The sequence below is a fragment of the Myiozetetes cayanensis genome, unplaced genomic scaffold, assembly GCF_022539395.1.
Source record: "Myiozetetes cayanensis isolate MyiCay16 unplaced genomic scaffold, myiCay2020 scf12, whole genome shotgun sequence".
NCBI lineage: Eukaryota > Metazoa > Chordata > Aves > Passeriformes > Tyrannidae > Myiozetetes > Myiozetetes cayanensis.
Window position 1 is genome coordinate 24,748,832 of NW_026086826.1, and position 15,909 is coordinate 24,764,740.

The 15,909-nt window shown below is 45.6% G+C and overlaps 1 protein-coding gene across 5 annotated transcripts in view; it reads right to left on the reverse strand.

The window, feature by feature from the left end:
- Positions 1 to 2,017: 2,017 nt before the first annotated feature.
- The window catches only part of DNM3 (dynamin 3), a 170,345-nt gene continuing 156,453 nt past the window's right edge, over positions 2,018 to 15,909 (reverse strand). For all 5 annotated transcript variants that reach the window (XM_050306368.1, XM_050306367.1, XM_050306366.1 and 2 more), the window contains one exon: positions 2,018 to 6,465. In XM_050306368.1, coding sequence (XP_050162325.1) covers positions 6,396 to 6,465 — 70 coding nt within the window. In that variant the 3' untranslated portion in view covers positions 2,018 to 6,395. The remainder of the gene's footprint in view (positions 6,466 to 15,909) is intronic.

The window sequence follows — 15,909 nt, forward strand, 5'->3', positions numbered from 1 at the left end:
TGAGCTCAGATGCTCCAGTGAGAGCAGCTTGCAAGGAATTCAGGGGTTTAGCTTCAAAAAAGTGGTCAGAGCAGCTGCACTTTATTTATAATTGTGCAGATTCATCTGTCTAGAGACTGTTGCAATCTCCTCCTTCAAGTTTCTGCTCGGCCAGGTGCTGCTGCTGGTGCAATAGACATGTTTTAGGACCCTGCTGGCTATCCTTCCTGCTAATGCTAAGCCAAAGCCATTTATATGAAGCAATCCTGGTGGTTAATGAATTCAGAAGCAGTGCTGGAATCCCAGCAGAATGTCTGTCCCTCCATCCACCACCTTGGAGGGTGGGAGCCTCCAGACAGCCCAGGCAATTTCTTCCACAGGGTGTGAATGGCTCCATTTGAGAAAGAGTGGGCAGACCCTTCAGTGTAAAACCACCACACATTCCTTTTGGAGTCAGAATTTTATTATTTTCTTTACATCCAGGCTTATCATTGGCATCTGAAAATAAAATCTTTCATTTACAAGTAGGCTAGTGCAAATTAAAGGTAATTTTGGACAAAAAAAAAAAAGACCTTGCATGTAACACAAAGGAAATGTGTGTGTTAGGATGATCTTCCTGGAACAGCTCGTGGAGGTCGCCTAGGAAAAAAACAAAAAATAACCCAAAATTCACAGAGGGGGGAGATTTAAAACAAAAGGTCAAGATATAAGGAAATCACTCATATACAAAATTATCTTAATTAAATGGGTTAAGAGAAAAAGGCACAGAACATGCACATTAAGGAAAAGAGCGAGAGTGAGATTAGAATCAGCTGGCCACCAGCACAGCCTCAGCTTTCATCCTCACCACTTCCCATCTGACTTACTGGCGCCAGAGAATCGGGACAATCACATCACAGGTGTGGAGGTCGCTGGTCACAGGCTCTCTAATTTTCTTGCAGCAAATAATATCCTCTGGAAGAGCTTTTCCCCAGCCAGCTTTAAAATTCTCACCACTATCTGCTTCAAACACTGTTCTTGGAGTAGATCTTTTGTAAGTGAGATTCTGATGAAGTGGGGAGTGATCAGACAAGATGGCCTGCGGGGTGGATTGGGGTACCTGGAGGGGATGTCACTGGGAAAGGTTAAAAACGTGGGTGATGGCCCCTGCCAAGCATAGCAGGAGACCCTTGGCAGCGATGGCCCAGAGCAGTGGCTGGAGAGGAGCAGATGCTCCTCCTGTTACCCACACAGAGCCTCAGCTCTGACCAAAGCTGAACCAAACTCCAAACGCCTGTAACCAAACTCCTGTGGGTATCTAAGGTACTCCAGCCAGAGGGGACATGAGTGACACTGCTGTTCACTGAGGGGGAGTGCACACACTGCCCTCAGGAACAGCCACTGGTGACACCCCTCCAAACATTACAGCAAGCAAGGGAATACAACGGGATGTTCCTGCTTTACTCATCCCACCTCTTGCTCCCTACTTTCCCAAAACATAAGGACCAACTTAGTGACTGTTGGTGCTCCCTCAGGAAGCTGTTGTGCCACACAGACCATCTCCAAGCACCGGCTGCAGCTACTTGGCTCACACTGATCTGAAGGAGGAACTGAGTAATCAAGACATCTGCACATTTGTACACAGCCACTTTAGGGGGAAATCCCTTCCAGACATAGCACATACAGAGGCACATTTTACCTCCAGCTCCAGCTCTAGAGCACTCAGTCTAACCTTCTGCTTAGCTCTGAATCTCCCCAAAACGTGCTTTCAGCAATGAAGTGAATCCCAGGTACTGCTTGAAAAACATTCATCCATTTCCCAGCAAAACATCTCTGCAGCACTCCAAGCCCCTTGCAAGGGAACAGGCTGAATGTTTCCCAAAAGGTTACATCTTCCCCATCTCCCCTTTAATGACATCTCCAGTGATCCAGATTCAACACACATCTCTGATAAATCCTCCCTGCAGTCCCGACCCAGGCAGAGTGTGGAATGCTGAGATGATGGTGTGAGAGACAGAAGACCACTCATGCACATCCAGAAAGTAATAATAAAAGCCCATCAAGAATTACAGTTTATTTCAGGTTCAGAAATGCAGCAGAACATTTTTACAGCAGGTGCATGTGACGCTCAGTAACGACCATGGTTTCGGGAATCGACTCGCTGTGCTCAAAGGTCAACACCAGGAACCATTTACAGATTATGAAACCAAAGGCAGATGTTTTGTCTCATATGAAGTAGGGCATTAACACACAGAGCAAAAAAAATCAGAAAGAAATTAAGCGTTTGCTTCTTACAAAAAGGAGTCATCGTTTACCCCGTCCTGGCAAAGGAAAGAGACAGCAGTAAAGCAAACGGCCGGCAAGGCGGGACAGATCATAGATCAAGCAAGAGTGGAGGACTGTCTGGACGGGAGGAGCCATCGGTATCAGCTCGCCTGCAGACAAAGCAAGAGGAAAGACAGGCAGAGTAACATTCATTTACACAAGGGAGCTGTTCTGCTGGAGCCCCGGGAGGGTGTTCAGTGCCACACGGGGGGAGCTGTGCCAGGAGGGCACCAGCAGGCTGGATGCCTTCCGCTGGCACAGGAGCAAAGGAGGTCTGCTCTCAATTCAGGAGGTTTGGACTATTTTAAGACAGAAAGACAGAACTAGCCAGTAATCTCCATATGCTGTGTGCATCATGGTTAGTGTAGCTGTCTGCGACAGAGAGGATAATATTTTCTATGTTATGCTTTAACATGAAATGCCATAATCTATAACGTATCTCCTTTAATATAATAAATAATCTACTTTTACGAGGCTTACTCAGAAAGTGCAACAAAATCAGCAGTAAAATAAACACACATTAACTATGTACATAAGCCTTTTTGTTGAACATACAATCTTTTTAACCCTAACATAAGACCCCTTGAGATCCAAGGCCGAGAGCTATTTATGGCATTCACAAACTCCTCAGCTGTTGGTCAGCCATGGCAAGGTGAGGTGGAACATGTTCTCTACGCACAGGCCCACCCAGGCTGAGCCTAAATGCAATACTAGATGAGCACCCTCCTGAACTTAGCAACTATGTCACCCAGATCATTATGTACCTCACATAAGATCAGAAACACTGTGGTTGCTTAATCAGTGCTCCACTTCTCCCTGTCGGTCTCCTGAGCTTTGCCAGAGGGAATCAAAGAAAGGGAGAGCAACCTGCCCCTTCTCCAATAGAGAGTTCAGACCTGGCTCATCCTGTGTAAGTGGGTCTGCAGAGGGGGCAATGGCCAGTGTGAGGAGCCAGTCCCTCTAGCAGATCCACAAGGTGCTCATCTGCTGTCCTTCGGGCAGGGAGCGAGTTGCTGCCAAGGCTGCTCCTCCGAGACCAAGGGACAGGACTGGCACAACTCGTCAGCTTCAGGGGTGAGTGGAACAAACAAACCCGTTCCAGGCACTGCAGAGCAGGAGGAACTGGGCCAAGGTTAGAGGACAGCACTTACTCAATTAGATGTGGCAATTTCTTGGGACGCTCTTAGTGTTTTTCCTAGAAACAATTCTACATAGTTTATTCTGAAAAGTGTATATGCAAGAAGAGGTGAAATTATCAAACTCTGGATCTGTGCTCACAGTTATTTATTAACCTGCACACCTAAAAGTGTTGCATTTGAGGCACAGGGCCAGATTTAGATGTGATCTGGATGAGGATGCAGAGGAAGGAGGGCTGTGCAGCTGTGTCCCACGACCTCGGCATCGAGCGCAGAAGCAGATGGTGCTGGGCCTCACTGCCTCCTCCTTCTCTTTCGGGTAAATCCACCCTTGAGAGCTTCATTTACAGTTCTGCTGAGAAATACAGTTTCTTGGGGGGCAGAGCTAAGGACAGTGCTGAATTGTGCTACCTGCTTCCTTATACTTGGCAGAAACAGTCATTAAAGTAAATTAGGGAGTCTCAAGTATAGAGAATTTAAAAACATGTTTTTAGGCCAGCACCTCTGTCATCTAATTGAGGCATTACCACCCTCGTGTCCCGTGCAGCCACACCGGTCTGAATCACCTCCTGGAGGTGATGTCTCTTCCCAATGAACCACAGGGGACCTTGGACAACTCAGCTGAGTGCAGGGGCTGTGGTGGGATAAACCCAGAGCACAGCCTTGCAATATCACAGCATGGTCTGGGCTGGAAGGGACCTTAAAGTTCATCTTGTTCCAACCCCCCTTCCACTAGATCAGGTTGCTCAGAGCCCCTTCCAGCCTGGCCATGAATATTTCTACCACTGAATGAATATAAAAATTTGGGATTGAAGTCACTTTCTGTGGCTGAGGCACTATGCCTACCTTTCCACCAGCAGGCAGCTGCCAGTCAGTAACAGAGTCCTGATAAACTACATGAAGGTTTGCTTACAAGGCAGCAGCATGGACTGCTATGGCTATTTATAAAAATACATCCAACAGATGCATTGCAGGTCACAGCAGAGAACACTAAGCAGTGAAAAACTGTGTAGAACACAAGAAAAATCATAAAAATATATGTTTGGTTTTTTGTAGTAAAAATCACTATGACTGAAGTTGTGTTTGTAACCTTTCCTTTCCTTGAAAGCTGATTCTGTGCACTTGGTGTTGCAGATCTGGGCCTCTTCCCCAAACAAACACCAGCCACTTAAGCAGTTTTCTGAGATCACCAAGATGCCGGTGCTCTGACAAACTCCATTTTCACTGTGCATCGGATGTGACCTCTACACTCCCCAGGCATGTCTCACAAGTATGAGGTTGACAGGAAATTAAAGTTAAGCTGACATACAAATCATGATGCTTTCCCAAGCTCATCTCTCTTATGCAAGCTGAAACACAATTTGCTGCAGTGGTGAGCACAGCTAATCAGCAGCCTGGGAATACTTAATAGGCTAAATCCCCATTTGTTGTGGCTCTTTGATTGGATTCTTCCTAACCAAGGGGCTACAGCATACTGGAGCCCTACATGCAGCCTCAATAACTACATTTATTAGACTGATTATACTGAGGGCCTTTGAAACCACCAATTGCTTTGTCTAGGGATCTGAAACCATAATTGCAATAGCAGCAATTCACATTTTCTGAAGGAACGAGGCCAAATTCCTCTCTAGTTTAGTTCTCTTAACTCAGTAAATTTTAAGGGTGACACTGACCCTTAAGTATTTAAAGTGAAGTAATGCAGTTAAGACAAAAGGTTTTTATAACAATTAATATATAATGTGCAAAACAAGAGGCAGAGAGGACCTCTGCAAGTGAGCAGCTGCTAAAATAATCCATTGTTAGGATGCATAGCTGAGCACTTCCAAGAACCTGGATGGATAAAGTGTGCAGGGCCAAGTGATCCAAAATGACAAATCTTCATATAGGGAAACTTTATCAACTGGCATGAGAAAAGATGGCAAATATCTCAAATCCAACCCAAACCCTTGGGAAACTCAGCTGCCAGTCTAGGCTGGAGCTCTGGGAATCGGCTCACAGAGTGGGCAGAGGAGCAGTAGCCCTGTCCAGCTGGCATATATCTCTATATCTGTATCTATATCCCCTTCTGTTCCACAAAATGGCCCAAAGCAGCGCTCTGTTCCTGGGATTCTGCCACACAGCACATTCATACACACTCACATTGGCCCAGGGCTTCCCTTGAGTGGGAGTGCAAGTGTGAGCAAGCACTAGCAGAGGACAAAGCAAGCTCGGACACGCTGCTCTGTCACGTACTGGCTCTTCAAACCACCCTTTGCCACCCTTGCTGCAGGGTGAGGCAGCTCCACACCAAGCCCTGTGAGCTGGGGCAGCAGCCTGGTCCTTACCAACCCAACCAACCTGGCACATCAGCTGCCAGTGTGGACATAAAGTGAAATGTGCTGTCCCACACACCCCTTCTTGTTTAACAACATCCCTTAAAACTAGACTTTGGATAAGGAGAATTTACAGCAGAAGCAAGCTTCTTTCAAGAGAGACATGGAGGTGTGGGGCCTTCAGAAGAGCTTGGTAAGAAATCACATGGCTTTTCTTTGCCCAGTTTATCCACTACAAGAGAAAATTGGCATAACTCTGTAATCTCAAATGATAGATAACTTGGAAGGTACAAATAAAAGCAATATTCCTTTCAGGTAAGAGGAGAAAAAGCAGTAGATCAAATCAACACATGCACAAACACACACAAAGTCAAGCCCTCCATTTGCTGTAGAGGACAGTGAGCACAGTTGCCTGGGTGAAGATATGTGTCAGTAAGTTAGCTAACACCAGTTATTGCAAAAGGAAAAGTCAAGGCAGCACAGACCTTCCCAAAACATTTAAGACCTCATAAACAATGCAGAATGGACAGAGAGTATATCAGTAAAATTGGTTACTTGCCTATAGATGTCCATACATGCGACTATACATTGGTTATTGCGACAGTTACCAAGCAATTTGTTCCACAGATTTGGTTAACAACGAATGACATGCCAGAAACTCCTTTTAGTCTAACAGGGATGAGTCTAACGGACGAATTACAGTGGGCCGAGTAGGTGAAGGGGGTGGTCTTCGACTGGAGAGAAAGAGAGAAGAATCAATAAGCACAAACACTGAGAACAAAGCTGGCACTTCCGCCGTTGTGACAGGAACATGCACATGCTCGTACACACGACAGTCTTACTTCCACGAACACTGAAGCACGACACCCACAAGCACCCACAATAAGGAAGGAGGCAATGGGTTTGCCAGGTGCCTACCATGCCTTAGCCCCATCACCCACCAGACAGCTCTTCTTGCTGATCCACAGCCTGCGTGCTCTCCAAACACAGTTACCTTCTTGTGCCACGGAAACCATCCAGGGAGGATCATTATTCCCATTTTCTTAGGGGCCAGTCCCAGCCTGGACAGCCACAGAGCACACTTACAGGACTGGGGAAAACAGCCTGCAGTGACTTCAGCTGCTGTTTGCAGAAGCAGGAAAACCTGCAGCTTCTTGCACAGTTGGGCCAACTGCAGTCACGTCAATGTGCCTGAAGTTGAGGCACAAATTTCAAGCTGTTTATCAATGGCCAGTTATGAAAATGCCAGTTGTGTCTGGGGCTGCTGGACTCATTCATTTACCACTAATGCATTCCTCTATCAACTTCAGTGCTTAAAAGTCACAGATTTTTTGGGAAGGCTTATGTGTCTTTATTCTATTTTCCTGTGTACTGCAAACGCCTACACTTTAATTCACACTGTGTCATCATTTGGTAAGAGACCACAGTGCAAGAGTTGGCAGTACTATGATCTCCAAGTGCATCCCACCTGCAGTCCAGGCTGAGACCCTCCTTCCCTCCCTCCCTCCCTTATCCAAGGATGACACACCAACTCTGCTGGAGTGGCAGAGTCTCTCTAGTAGCTACTCAACACTTTACCTTTTTGTGTGCAGGTACACTGTTCACATCAGTGCTGTGTGGAGGCAATTCCATCAGCAGAGTTACAAGAGTATTTTGTTAATGCTCCACTCCACCTGGGACAAAACACCCCACCACTGATCAAGGCCTATGCAGAGTCTGAGCTGACAATACCTGTTTGGCCTCCGGTGCCTGCACCACTCGCACAGTTCTGCTGGGACTGCAATTCATATGAATAAATTGCCCTAAGAGACTGTTCCTCCCAGCCAGCCCCTCCTCAGCCAGCTATCCAGCAGCGTTCTGTTGCTGCAGTTATCCCAATCCATCTCTTACAGTGCTTTTGCTCACCATTTTATTTAGTGGGAAGTACCAACTTTATTCTTACCCCCAGCCCAAATCACCACGAGAGCTCACAGCTGAACCCAGGCTCGGAACAGGGTCGGGAGCCCAGGGCTCTTCAGTCCCCATCAGCTCCAGCAGAGCTCACGAAAGGCCCAGACAAACTGGGCAGCCCCTTCTAACCTGTCCTCCACCTGTGAGAGCAGGGACAAGCCTGGCTCTGAGGAAGATTACAAAGGAAACGTGTCTCATTCTGTTAGAGCTAAACTAAAGATTAAAAGAATGTAACAATGTGTTAAGCTTCTTTGAACTGGAACAAAATATATGAGACAAACTTATACTTGACAAAAAAAGCCTCACTCGGCTCAAAGTGTGTCTTGAGCGACAATATTCTCTTTTGGTGAAGAAATGAGAATTTTAATCCCTAACATACAACAAATACAAAATATGCCAACCGAAGCATTCAAGTAAATCAACAAGTTAAAAAAAAAAAAGGGCAAAATATAATTTCTTCATGGTGTATTTTTCTTAAAGGAAAAATGTTACTGTGTTAACCATTGTTTCTTGTGTTGCTCCAGTGTAGGTCTTCTGGACCCATTTCCAAAATTTGTAGTTTCATAAAGAACCACTTCTAAGGCTCTGCATTTCTGCTGGGTTGCATTAAATTATTCCTTTGTTGAAATGCCTCACATTGCATTGTTTAGAGCTTACTGAAAACATCGTATCATGTGTATACAATTTACAAACAAGGGAAAATGCATACAGCTGTCTTCATATCAAATTTAAAAGATACAAGCCCAAACATGCGTTTTAATACCAGGTTGAATGCAGCACACTGGATTCAAATAATGTAATTTAGCCAAATTACTATTTAACACAGAAGGATCTGAAACTGGAGAGCACAGTGGGAGGATTTCCTGATATAATCAGTCAAACCAAACCTGAACCAAAATCAGGTCTGAGCCCCATTTCCTCCCTGAACCAGAGCTGGTATTGCACTCCTACTGCCATTTTGAACTTTTATTCAAGCCCAGTGCAGACCTAAACAGAAAAATCCCCCGTCAGCTCTCCTTCCCACTCCAGAGTACCACCCACTACAAGGAGAAGCTGACATCCCCATGGGGACCCTGTGAAGAGGAGCTGCTGCCCAGCCACACCAGCCTTGCTCTCCCCACAGCATTGCCTGAGAGGCAGGCCTGCTCAGCCAGGGGACCCTTCAGAGCCAGCCACGCTCTATCCCAACACTCCACACTATGGACACCTCCCAGTGGAGACACGTGTATTTGGGATGCTCTGCATACATACACTTGCATGTGTCTTCCCACTGGGCACGGATGTCCACGAGGAATGGGCAGACCTCTCCTCAGCTCCAGCCCCTCAAGGGTGCTGCCTTCCTCCCAGCTCCTTAACCCACCACACCATGACTGGGGGAGTGGGACCTCCCCCTGGAGATCACAGGTGCCTTTCAGAGGAGTGGCAGATGTTTGGGAAAGGCAGCATTTGGGAGAAGACCTGCAGAAGCACCGTTCCCCTCCAGCCCTGTTGCTGACAGTCTGGTGGGCTACGTGCAGTTCCCTGTGCTGGTACTGCAGTAAGGGCCACCATGCTCCCGAGTCCCTTGCTGAGCAGAGTGGGGAAGAGACCTCACCTTCCTCAGCCACTGGCACACAGGATCAACTGGCACGAGCTGAAGCTCAAGTCCAAGTGAAGGAAAAAATAAGCCCAGAAGTTACAGAATATTCTGAGTGGGAAGGGACCCATAAGGATCATCAAGCCCAACTCTTAAGTGAAAGGCTTGTCACTAGATTTCCTTGTCAATGTGTCAAGTCACTCTGTGACCGTTCCTATACTGTGAGTAGGATTCACAACTTTTTTTCGCCCCTAATAGGAATCTCAACCCCAAAGATTGGAGGAGATGCCAACCTGCACATCTCTTGCCTCTGCCCTAGTCCTTTACACCCAGAGGGGTGACCGGGAGTGCTCCACGGGATGGAGAGATGCAGGACTGGGCCACCTTGAGACAATAGAGCCAGCAACCAGTTTCTGGGCACCTCCACGAAGTGCAGCTCTGAGCGGTTTGGGCACCATCGCTTCCCGAGGAAAGGTTACCAAAGGAGCGCTGCCAGATCCTCCCCGCGCGGAGAAACCGGGACTACAGAGCGGCAGGGGGAGCTCCAGCCTGCCCGGAGACCGAGCGAGGGAAAACCGGGGAAAAACAACCGCCCCCGCATCCCTGCTCCGCGCTAGCTGCCATCCCAGGGAGTAAATACGTGAGTAAGCCCAGCGCAGTGTTTAGTCTGAGGCCAGCACACGATAGCGCTGCAGACAGCCCGGGCCGCGGCTCCTCCGCGTTATCGCAGCGGCTCCGCCGGCCCGGGGAGCGCTCCCGGTGCGGAGCTCTTCGTTCCCAGGCCCCGAGAGGCGGCTCCCGCTTCATGGAAAGTTCCTCGTAAAAATGTCACTGCTGCGGGAATTCCGATTTGGTTCTTGTCTACAGCATTTCAGCGGGGTTTTTGAGTTCTGGGACCTAGCCCCGCTGCCTGGCCCCTTTAACTCAGCCTTCTCGTCTTAGGGGGGGTTGAGGTTGTTGGTGTTTTGTTTTGCCTTTTTGGGTGGCGGGGGAAAAAAAGAGAAGGGAAACAGCGTTTGTAAAAGTTAGTGCTAAAGGGGCAGGGGATCATAGGTCCCCCCGGAGCTGAGTGAACGAGTCTGCAAAAAGAATCAAGTTCTTCTAACTAGCACACATTAAGCAGACGTAAAGAATTTACCAATGAAAATTGTGGACTAAGTATGTATTTAATAACTCCCTGATGTTGCTGCAGAGACTCCTCCTTTGAAGAGCTCAGTGGGGCTTTGAATGGAGGGTAGCTCTCACCCCCACGCAAAAACTTTTTTAAAAAAGGAAAAGTTTTACATTTATTTTTAACCTAAGCAGCACACTCAGTGTTTTCAGTTTTAAAAGAACTCCTAAAAGCTTTAGCTAGGCAAACGCAGAGCAAAAGAAACTAAATAAAGCAAGTCTAGACTTAAAATTCGATCAGAAACATATGGGAGTTCTTCAAGCATTTGCTTTTCGAGAAGTGCTATCGCTCCCCACACAGAGTCCACAAAATATGCTTTGAGAGAAGCATGGCTGTAATTACCCGCTCAGAGAAGATGGCTTCTCACAGCACAGCCAGCGTGCTGCTAAATAAAAGGCTTTCATTTCCACTTACATTTTACATTCCTGTTTGCTTGTGACCACCAGAGAACACTTGCGGAAGGCATGCACACAACTATATTTTTCTATACATCCTATAGATCTGAAATTGTGAACAGAAGTCCATTATTCTTTCCCTTTTCCATGGTCTTGGTTTCCCTGTAACGCAGCCCGGTCGGAGCACCCCTGATAGGTGACCTTGTCTTTGTAGAATTTAAGAAGAAAATGCTTACACAAAATTTCTAAGTGGCTTTAAGACGGACTGCAGGCAAATTTTGTTTTAGGTGACAGTACAAATCTGGATGGGAGGCATACAGTAAGAGGACAAAAGAGTAACTTACTTCAGGTGAGGAATAAATCTAGTTTCCTATTATTTATATTATTTAGAGTGAGTAAGTAGCTTGGTCTTGGGATAGTTATAACGCCTTGACTGGTTTTATTTTTATACTGTTTCTCAGGTTTTCTCTTTTTCAGTAAGATCCCGAGAGACCCACACCCCCTGCTTTTCCTGGTTGTTACATCAACCTGTCTAACTTTTATACTGTACCTCTCAACCTCCATCAGCCTCTGGATTTGGAAGAAAATCCAAACCAGAAGTGAAACTACTGTAGCCATCATGGTTGAACAGAGGCAAGACATGGTTTGTAGACCTAATTAGTCCTCAGTCCCTGCATGCCTAAAACTCTTTTTGCCCTACAGCAGATGCAGCGTGGCTACTGTGGAGCCTCCCATTAACTCAGGAGCCAGAATCTCGAGTGGAAGTGGGAAAACCAAATGGAGGAAAGGCACTTGATACTAGTGTCACAGGTCATAACAAAACAGGAGAGGCACAAAAAGGATGACATTAGGAGGAGTAAAGCAGGAATTGCGGACAAGAATCAGGAGGAGACGATGACTGCAGGAGAAATAAGAAACAGCACTCAGTGGTGATGAAAGGAAAAAGTAGCTGGGGAATATCTGTCTGAGGTGGTCCCTTACGCCAATGTGATGGTCCAAGAGAGCGGAAATTTCTCGGATTTGTTTCTCTACTGAAAAATGTCATTTTGTTAAACATTAACGATCTCTGGTAAGTCCCACAGGACTGCTATCGGCGGGCAAGGCAGGAATGGAAGCCCTGAGCTACACAGCACAGCATTTGAGGGGCCATGACACTCCTGAAGTAGTTCTCCAGCTGAACACACGTGTCAGGCTCTACAAATGCACAGAGGGAGTGCTGAGACTGTACTGGCTCGGCTGTACATGCAGCTGAACCTCACTATTTCACACTACTTCAAATGACCCAGCTGCACAGTGCTCTGTCAGTGGAAGAATTTCTGTGCTAAGTATAAGCAAGTTAAAGTTATTAGATTATGCTGTTTTATCAGATACCTATTTCTTTCAAGTAATAATGTGTCCTTCCACTAGCCACCACTACACTGCAGCAGTATAAATCTCCATTAATTCAAATGCTTATACTGTTTGAAAGCATTTGGGTTAATGAGGTTCCACTGTGCGTGATTTAACTTAATGCAGATACTCCTTTAAGAGGCAAAGTGGTCCAAAATGTGATGCTTCACCAGAATGATTTATTATTTACAACTCAAGCTACATTTTCTATATGACCATCATAAATTAATGAATATATTTGTATGTTTATGTGAGCACTGCATTTTCATATTAGTCATTTCAGGGAATTAGCATGTCATTTGGAAAACTCAGCTTGAATAAACAAAAAAAATTAATTCAACAGAGCGACCAAGAGAGACTATTATTCTTAAGAAACTGTGTGTTCTTGTTTGCCCTTCAGCAGGGAACATGTCAAATAAGCAAATGCGCAACACGTTCGTGGAAGACTGGCTTGACCTTTCAGAAACCCGAGGTCAGGATGGTCAAGAGGATCAAAACTGCCCGTGGAGGAAGAGAAAGTCGGGGGTGGTGAGTGATATGCTCAGAATGCTGTTCTGCTTTCTTCTGTCCACAGAAGATAACAACAGAAGGGCCATAAAATCAGCAGGAAGAACATCTGATCTTTTCACAGTAGCTCAAGTCTTGAGCACTTGTCTGTGTGTAGCTGTTCTGTTTGGCATCAGAGTGAATCATGTGCTGTATCCCTCAACAGCACATCTACTCCTGCCCACTCTGCTATTTCTACTCAGATTTGGCCTGCCTCTGCCTTTTTGCCTCTCTGCTCTTTACTTACCTTGGTGCAAGAAGGGAGCAAATGTCCTGGTTGTCACCTCCAGCTGGAGTTGCACCTCTTCTTGTCCATGACAACAACTAACGTGATTACAGTGTCACTGTTGTTAATGTAACCCTGGAGTGCCCTCATTCAATAATGATCCAATACAGCTTGCAGGGGACAGGAGGGTTTCAAGGACAGCCTTTCAAGATGCCTGCAGGTTCAAGAAGTTCAAATCATCAATGCTTTCTCTCCATTTACTGTCTGATGTTTTCTAGCATAAGGAAGGCTGGAAATGCACTGCTATTCGCCCACTCTTTCAGACAAGGTAGAAATTTCCTGCTCAACACTCTCGCTTTAATCCTGCACAGCCTTCATGGCAACTGTTATTAAACTACTCCATTATGAGATTAAATAATTACTGGGGACAAAACACATGTTCAGGTTTCTGTATTTCTGACAAACATTTGCTGTTGTTTGACTCTACTTTCCTTTTTCAGCTTGAGAGATGCTAAAAATAAAACCCACTTCCTTCTACTGCAGTATCTTGAAGAGAAAAGCTGGTGCTTCCAAAGCAGGCTTCCACTGTGATTGATGACACTTCTTTTGACTCTCTTCAGGTTCCTCTTTTTCTGCCTTCCCCTCTCTTGCATCATTTTACTCACCCTTCCCCATCTCATAGTCCATCTCATAGTAGACCATCTCTGGTCTACACTAAGAGCAATGAAGAGCCATTTCCAACCTGATCTTCTTTGCTGAATTTTGAAAGTAACTTGCGACAGTTCTAATCAAATGGATCTCTCCTAGTTCACCTTGTTTTAAAAAACTTTTTTCTGTTGCATAAGGCAGGAGCAAGTAGCTCAGGATCAATACTAAAGATAATCACAATGACCTGAGGCACAATAAATAATTCAAACCTAAACTGCACATACAACAAGAAATTCTTCAGGTACTTTTGTTCAACTGCCACATTGTAGTGCCCATCAGAAAATTCCTAGACCACTGAAGATATGGAGAGCCTGCCTCTGGCTGATGCAAGAAGATGCTGATGGGAGTTAGAGTCAGTGGCAGCAGACATGTGTGGCATCCCATGAACTTTGTTTCACTCCATCTTCAGGACAGTCATCAAAATCCTATCGCCAGTCTAAAAGAAAGTCATCTTTTCAGGGGCAGCAATCAGTGAAGCTCCTGGAGCAGAAATGGAGACCCTCCTGTATCCCTCATGGCATTACAGTTCAGGCAGCTGAAGGACCAGTTCTTCAGTGCAAATGCCATTCCAAATTTCTCATAAAGTTCCATATTGCAGACTTACAATGAAACCACAAGAGTTGCTGTATTGTGGTTTTTTACATGTTCTTACAACCTGCTGTGACCTGCTTTCTGGCCAATCCCTCCCATATTTATCCTCGTTCAGAATGCTGCTCCTTTCATTGCTTCTGCTGTCCCTGCTCATGGCAGGGGGGTTGGACGAGATGACCTTTAAAGGTCCCTTTCGAACCAAACTATTCTGTAATTCTATTCTATGATTCTATTCCATGGTTGAAGCTCCAACATGACCCCACATAAGATGACTGGTATTCCTCAACTGTTTTTGCACATGGCAAAACATGGCCCCAAGTAGTGCAGCTCATGTTTCTGATGGGTATCACAGGCACTGCTGCCAGGCAGTTGCGAAAGATTGCCAAATATTGCATTTTATGGCTTGAAAACTTTAAAAGAAGACTGAAATGCAAGGAAGACAGATTTACAAAGGTGGCAGGGAAGGGAAGGGGTAAGTTGGAAAGAAACCAAGACAAGATGGTGAGAAGAAAAGGAGGGAATACAGACAAATGGACTAGGCAGGAAACCAAATGAAGGAAAAAGGTGAAAGAGGAAGCAAACAGTATGGTCAGGAAAGGGACAGCGAGGGAATGGCAGAAAAAAGGGAAAATAGTGAAAAAGGAGCCAGTGGAGGAGGGGGAAATGCAAGCTCCTTTCTAAGAGATAAAGGAAAATAAATGGAGGCTGCTGCTTGAAGCAGCCAGCAGCAAAGTAACATATTACTGGGTGTGCGTTTCAACGAGAAATGTACTTTAGACGGGTAACAAGTTACACAGGGTTGTCTTCCCCCTGGGCAGAAATCACAGAAAGAATAACTGATATTCTCATAAGTCTTGTGATTTTGGGGTCTTTGGACAGGCAGAGTTGGAAACATATGGACTACAGAAGATCAGTATCCCCTTCCTGGGGGGCTCGGGCTTTGCCTCACCCATGTAGCTGTATATTCTTTTGATCACAGACATAAAATACAGAATTAAATTAAATTATTCTTTGGCTTTCTTTTCTCCTGAAATTCAGCAGGATTTTGAAATCCCCCCATATAACACTCTTGTCTCTTTGCTTGCATGAAAACACTCCTAATTGCTGATTATACTTTTTGAATATAACCTTCACTGAAGACCATTCAAAGAGGACACACGGATGCTGGACAGAGCTGTGCTCTTCTGTTTGGATGTTCAGACTGAGATCATCCAAGTCAGCATGCAAATGCTCTAAGGTGGGCACTTACTCATCCTGCCAGTAGAGTCTGGTGCAATGGCTATTGGATTACTATTTATATTCCATTAAAAATACAGTAGTAAGCTTTTAAGGCTGCAAGGTCAAACTCTGAGGAGAAAGAAGATTCCCAGGCTAAGGCAGGATAACTCTCCTGGTCTTATGTGCCTTTTATTCAGAGGATCACGTGCAAATTTTGCAAGGGATCCCCTTATCATTCAATGCACAGGGTTAGACATTACATTAAATCTTTCCAAAGAACTCTAATCTCTAAAAATCCATCACAGAAAACATACTGAATGGCTGATATTTGGCAATGAGGTGGCAGCCAGGCAGTAATGCTTTCTGCAGCACTCCTGACTTTGTCTGCAAATTTCTACCTGTAATTTT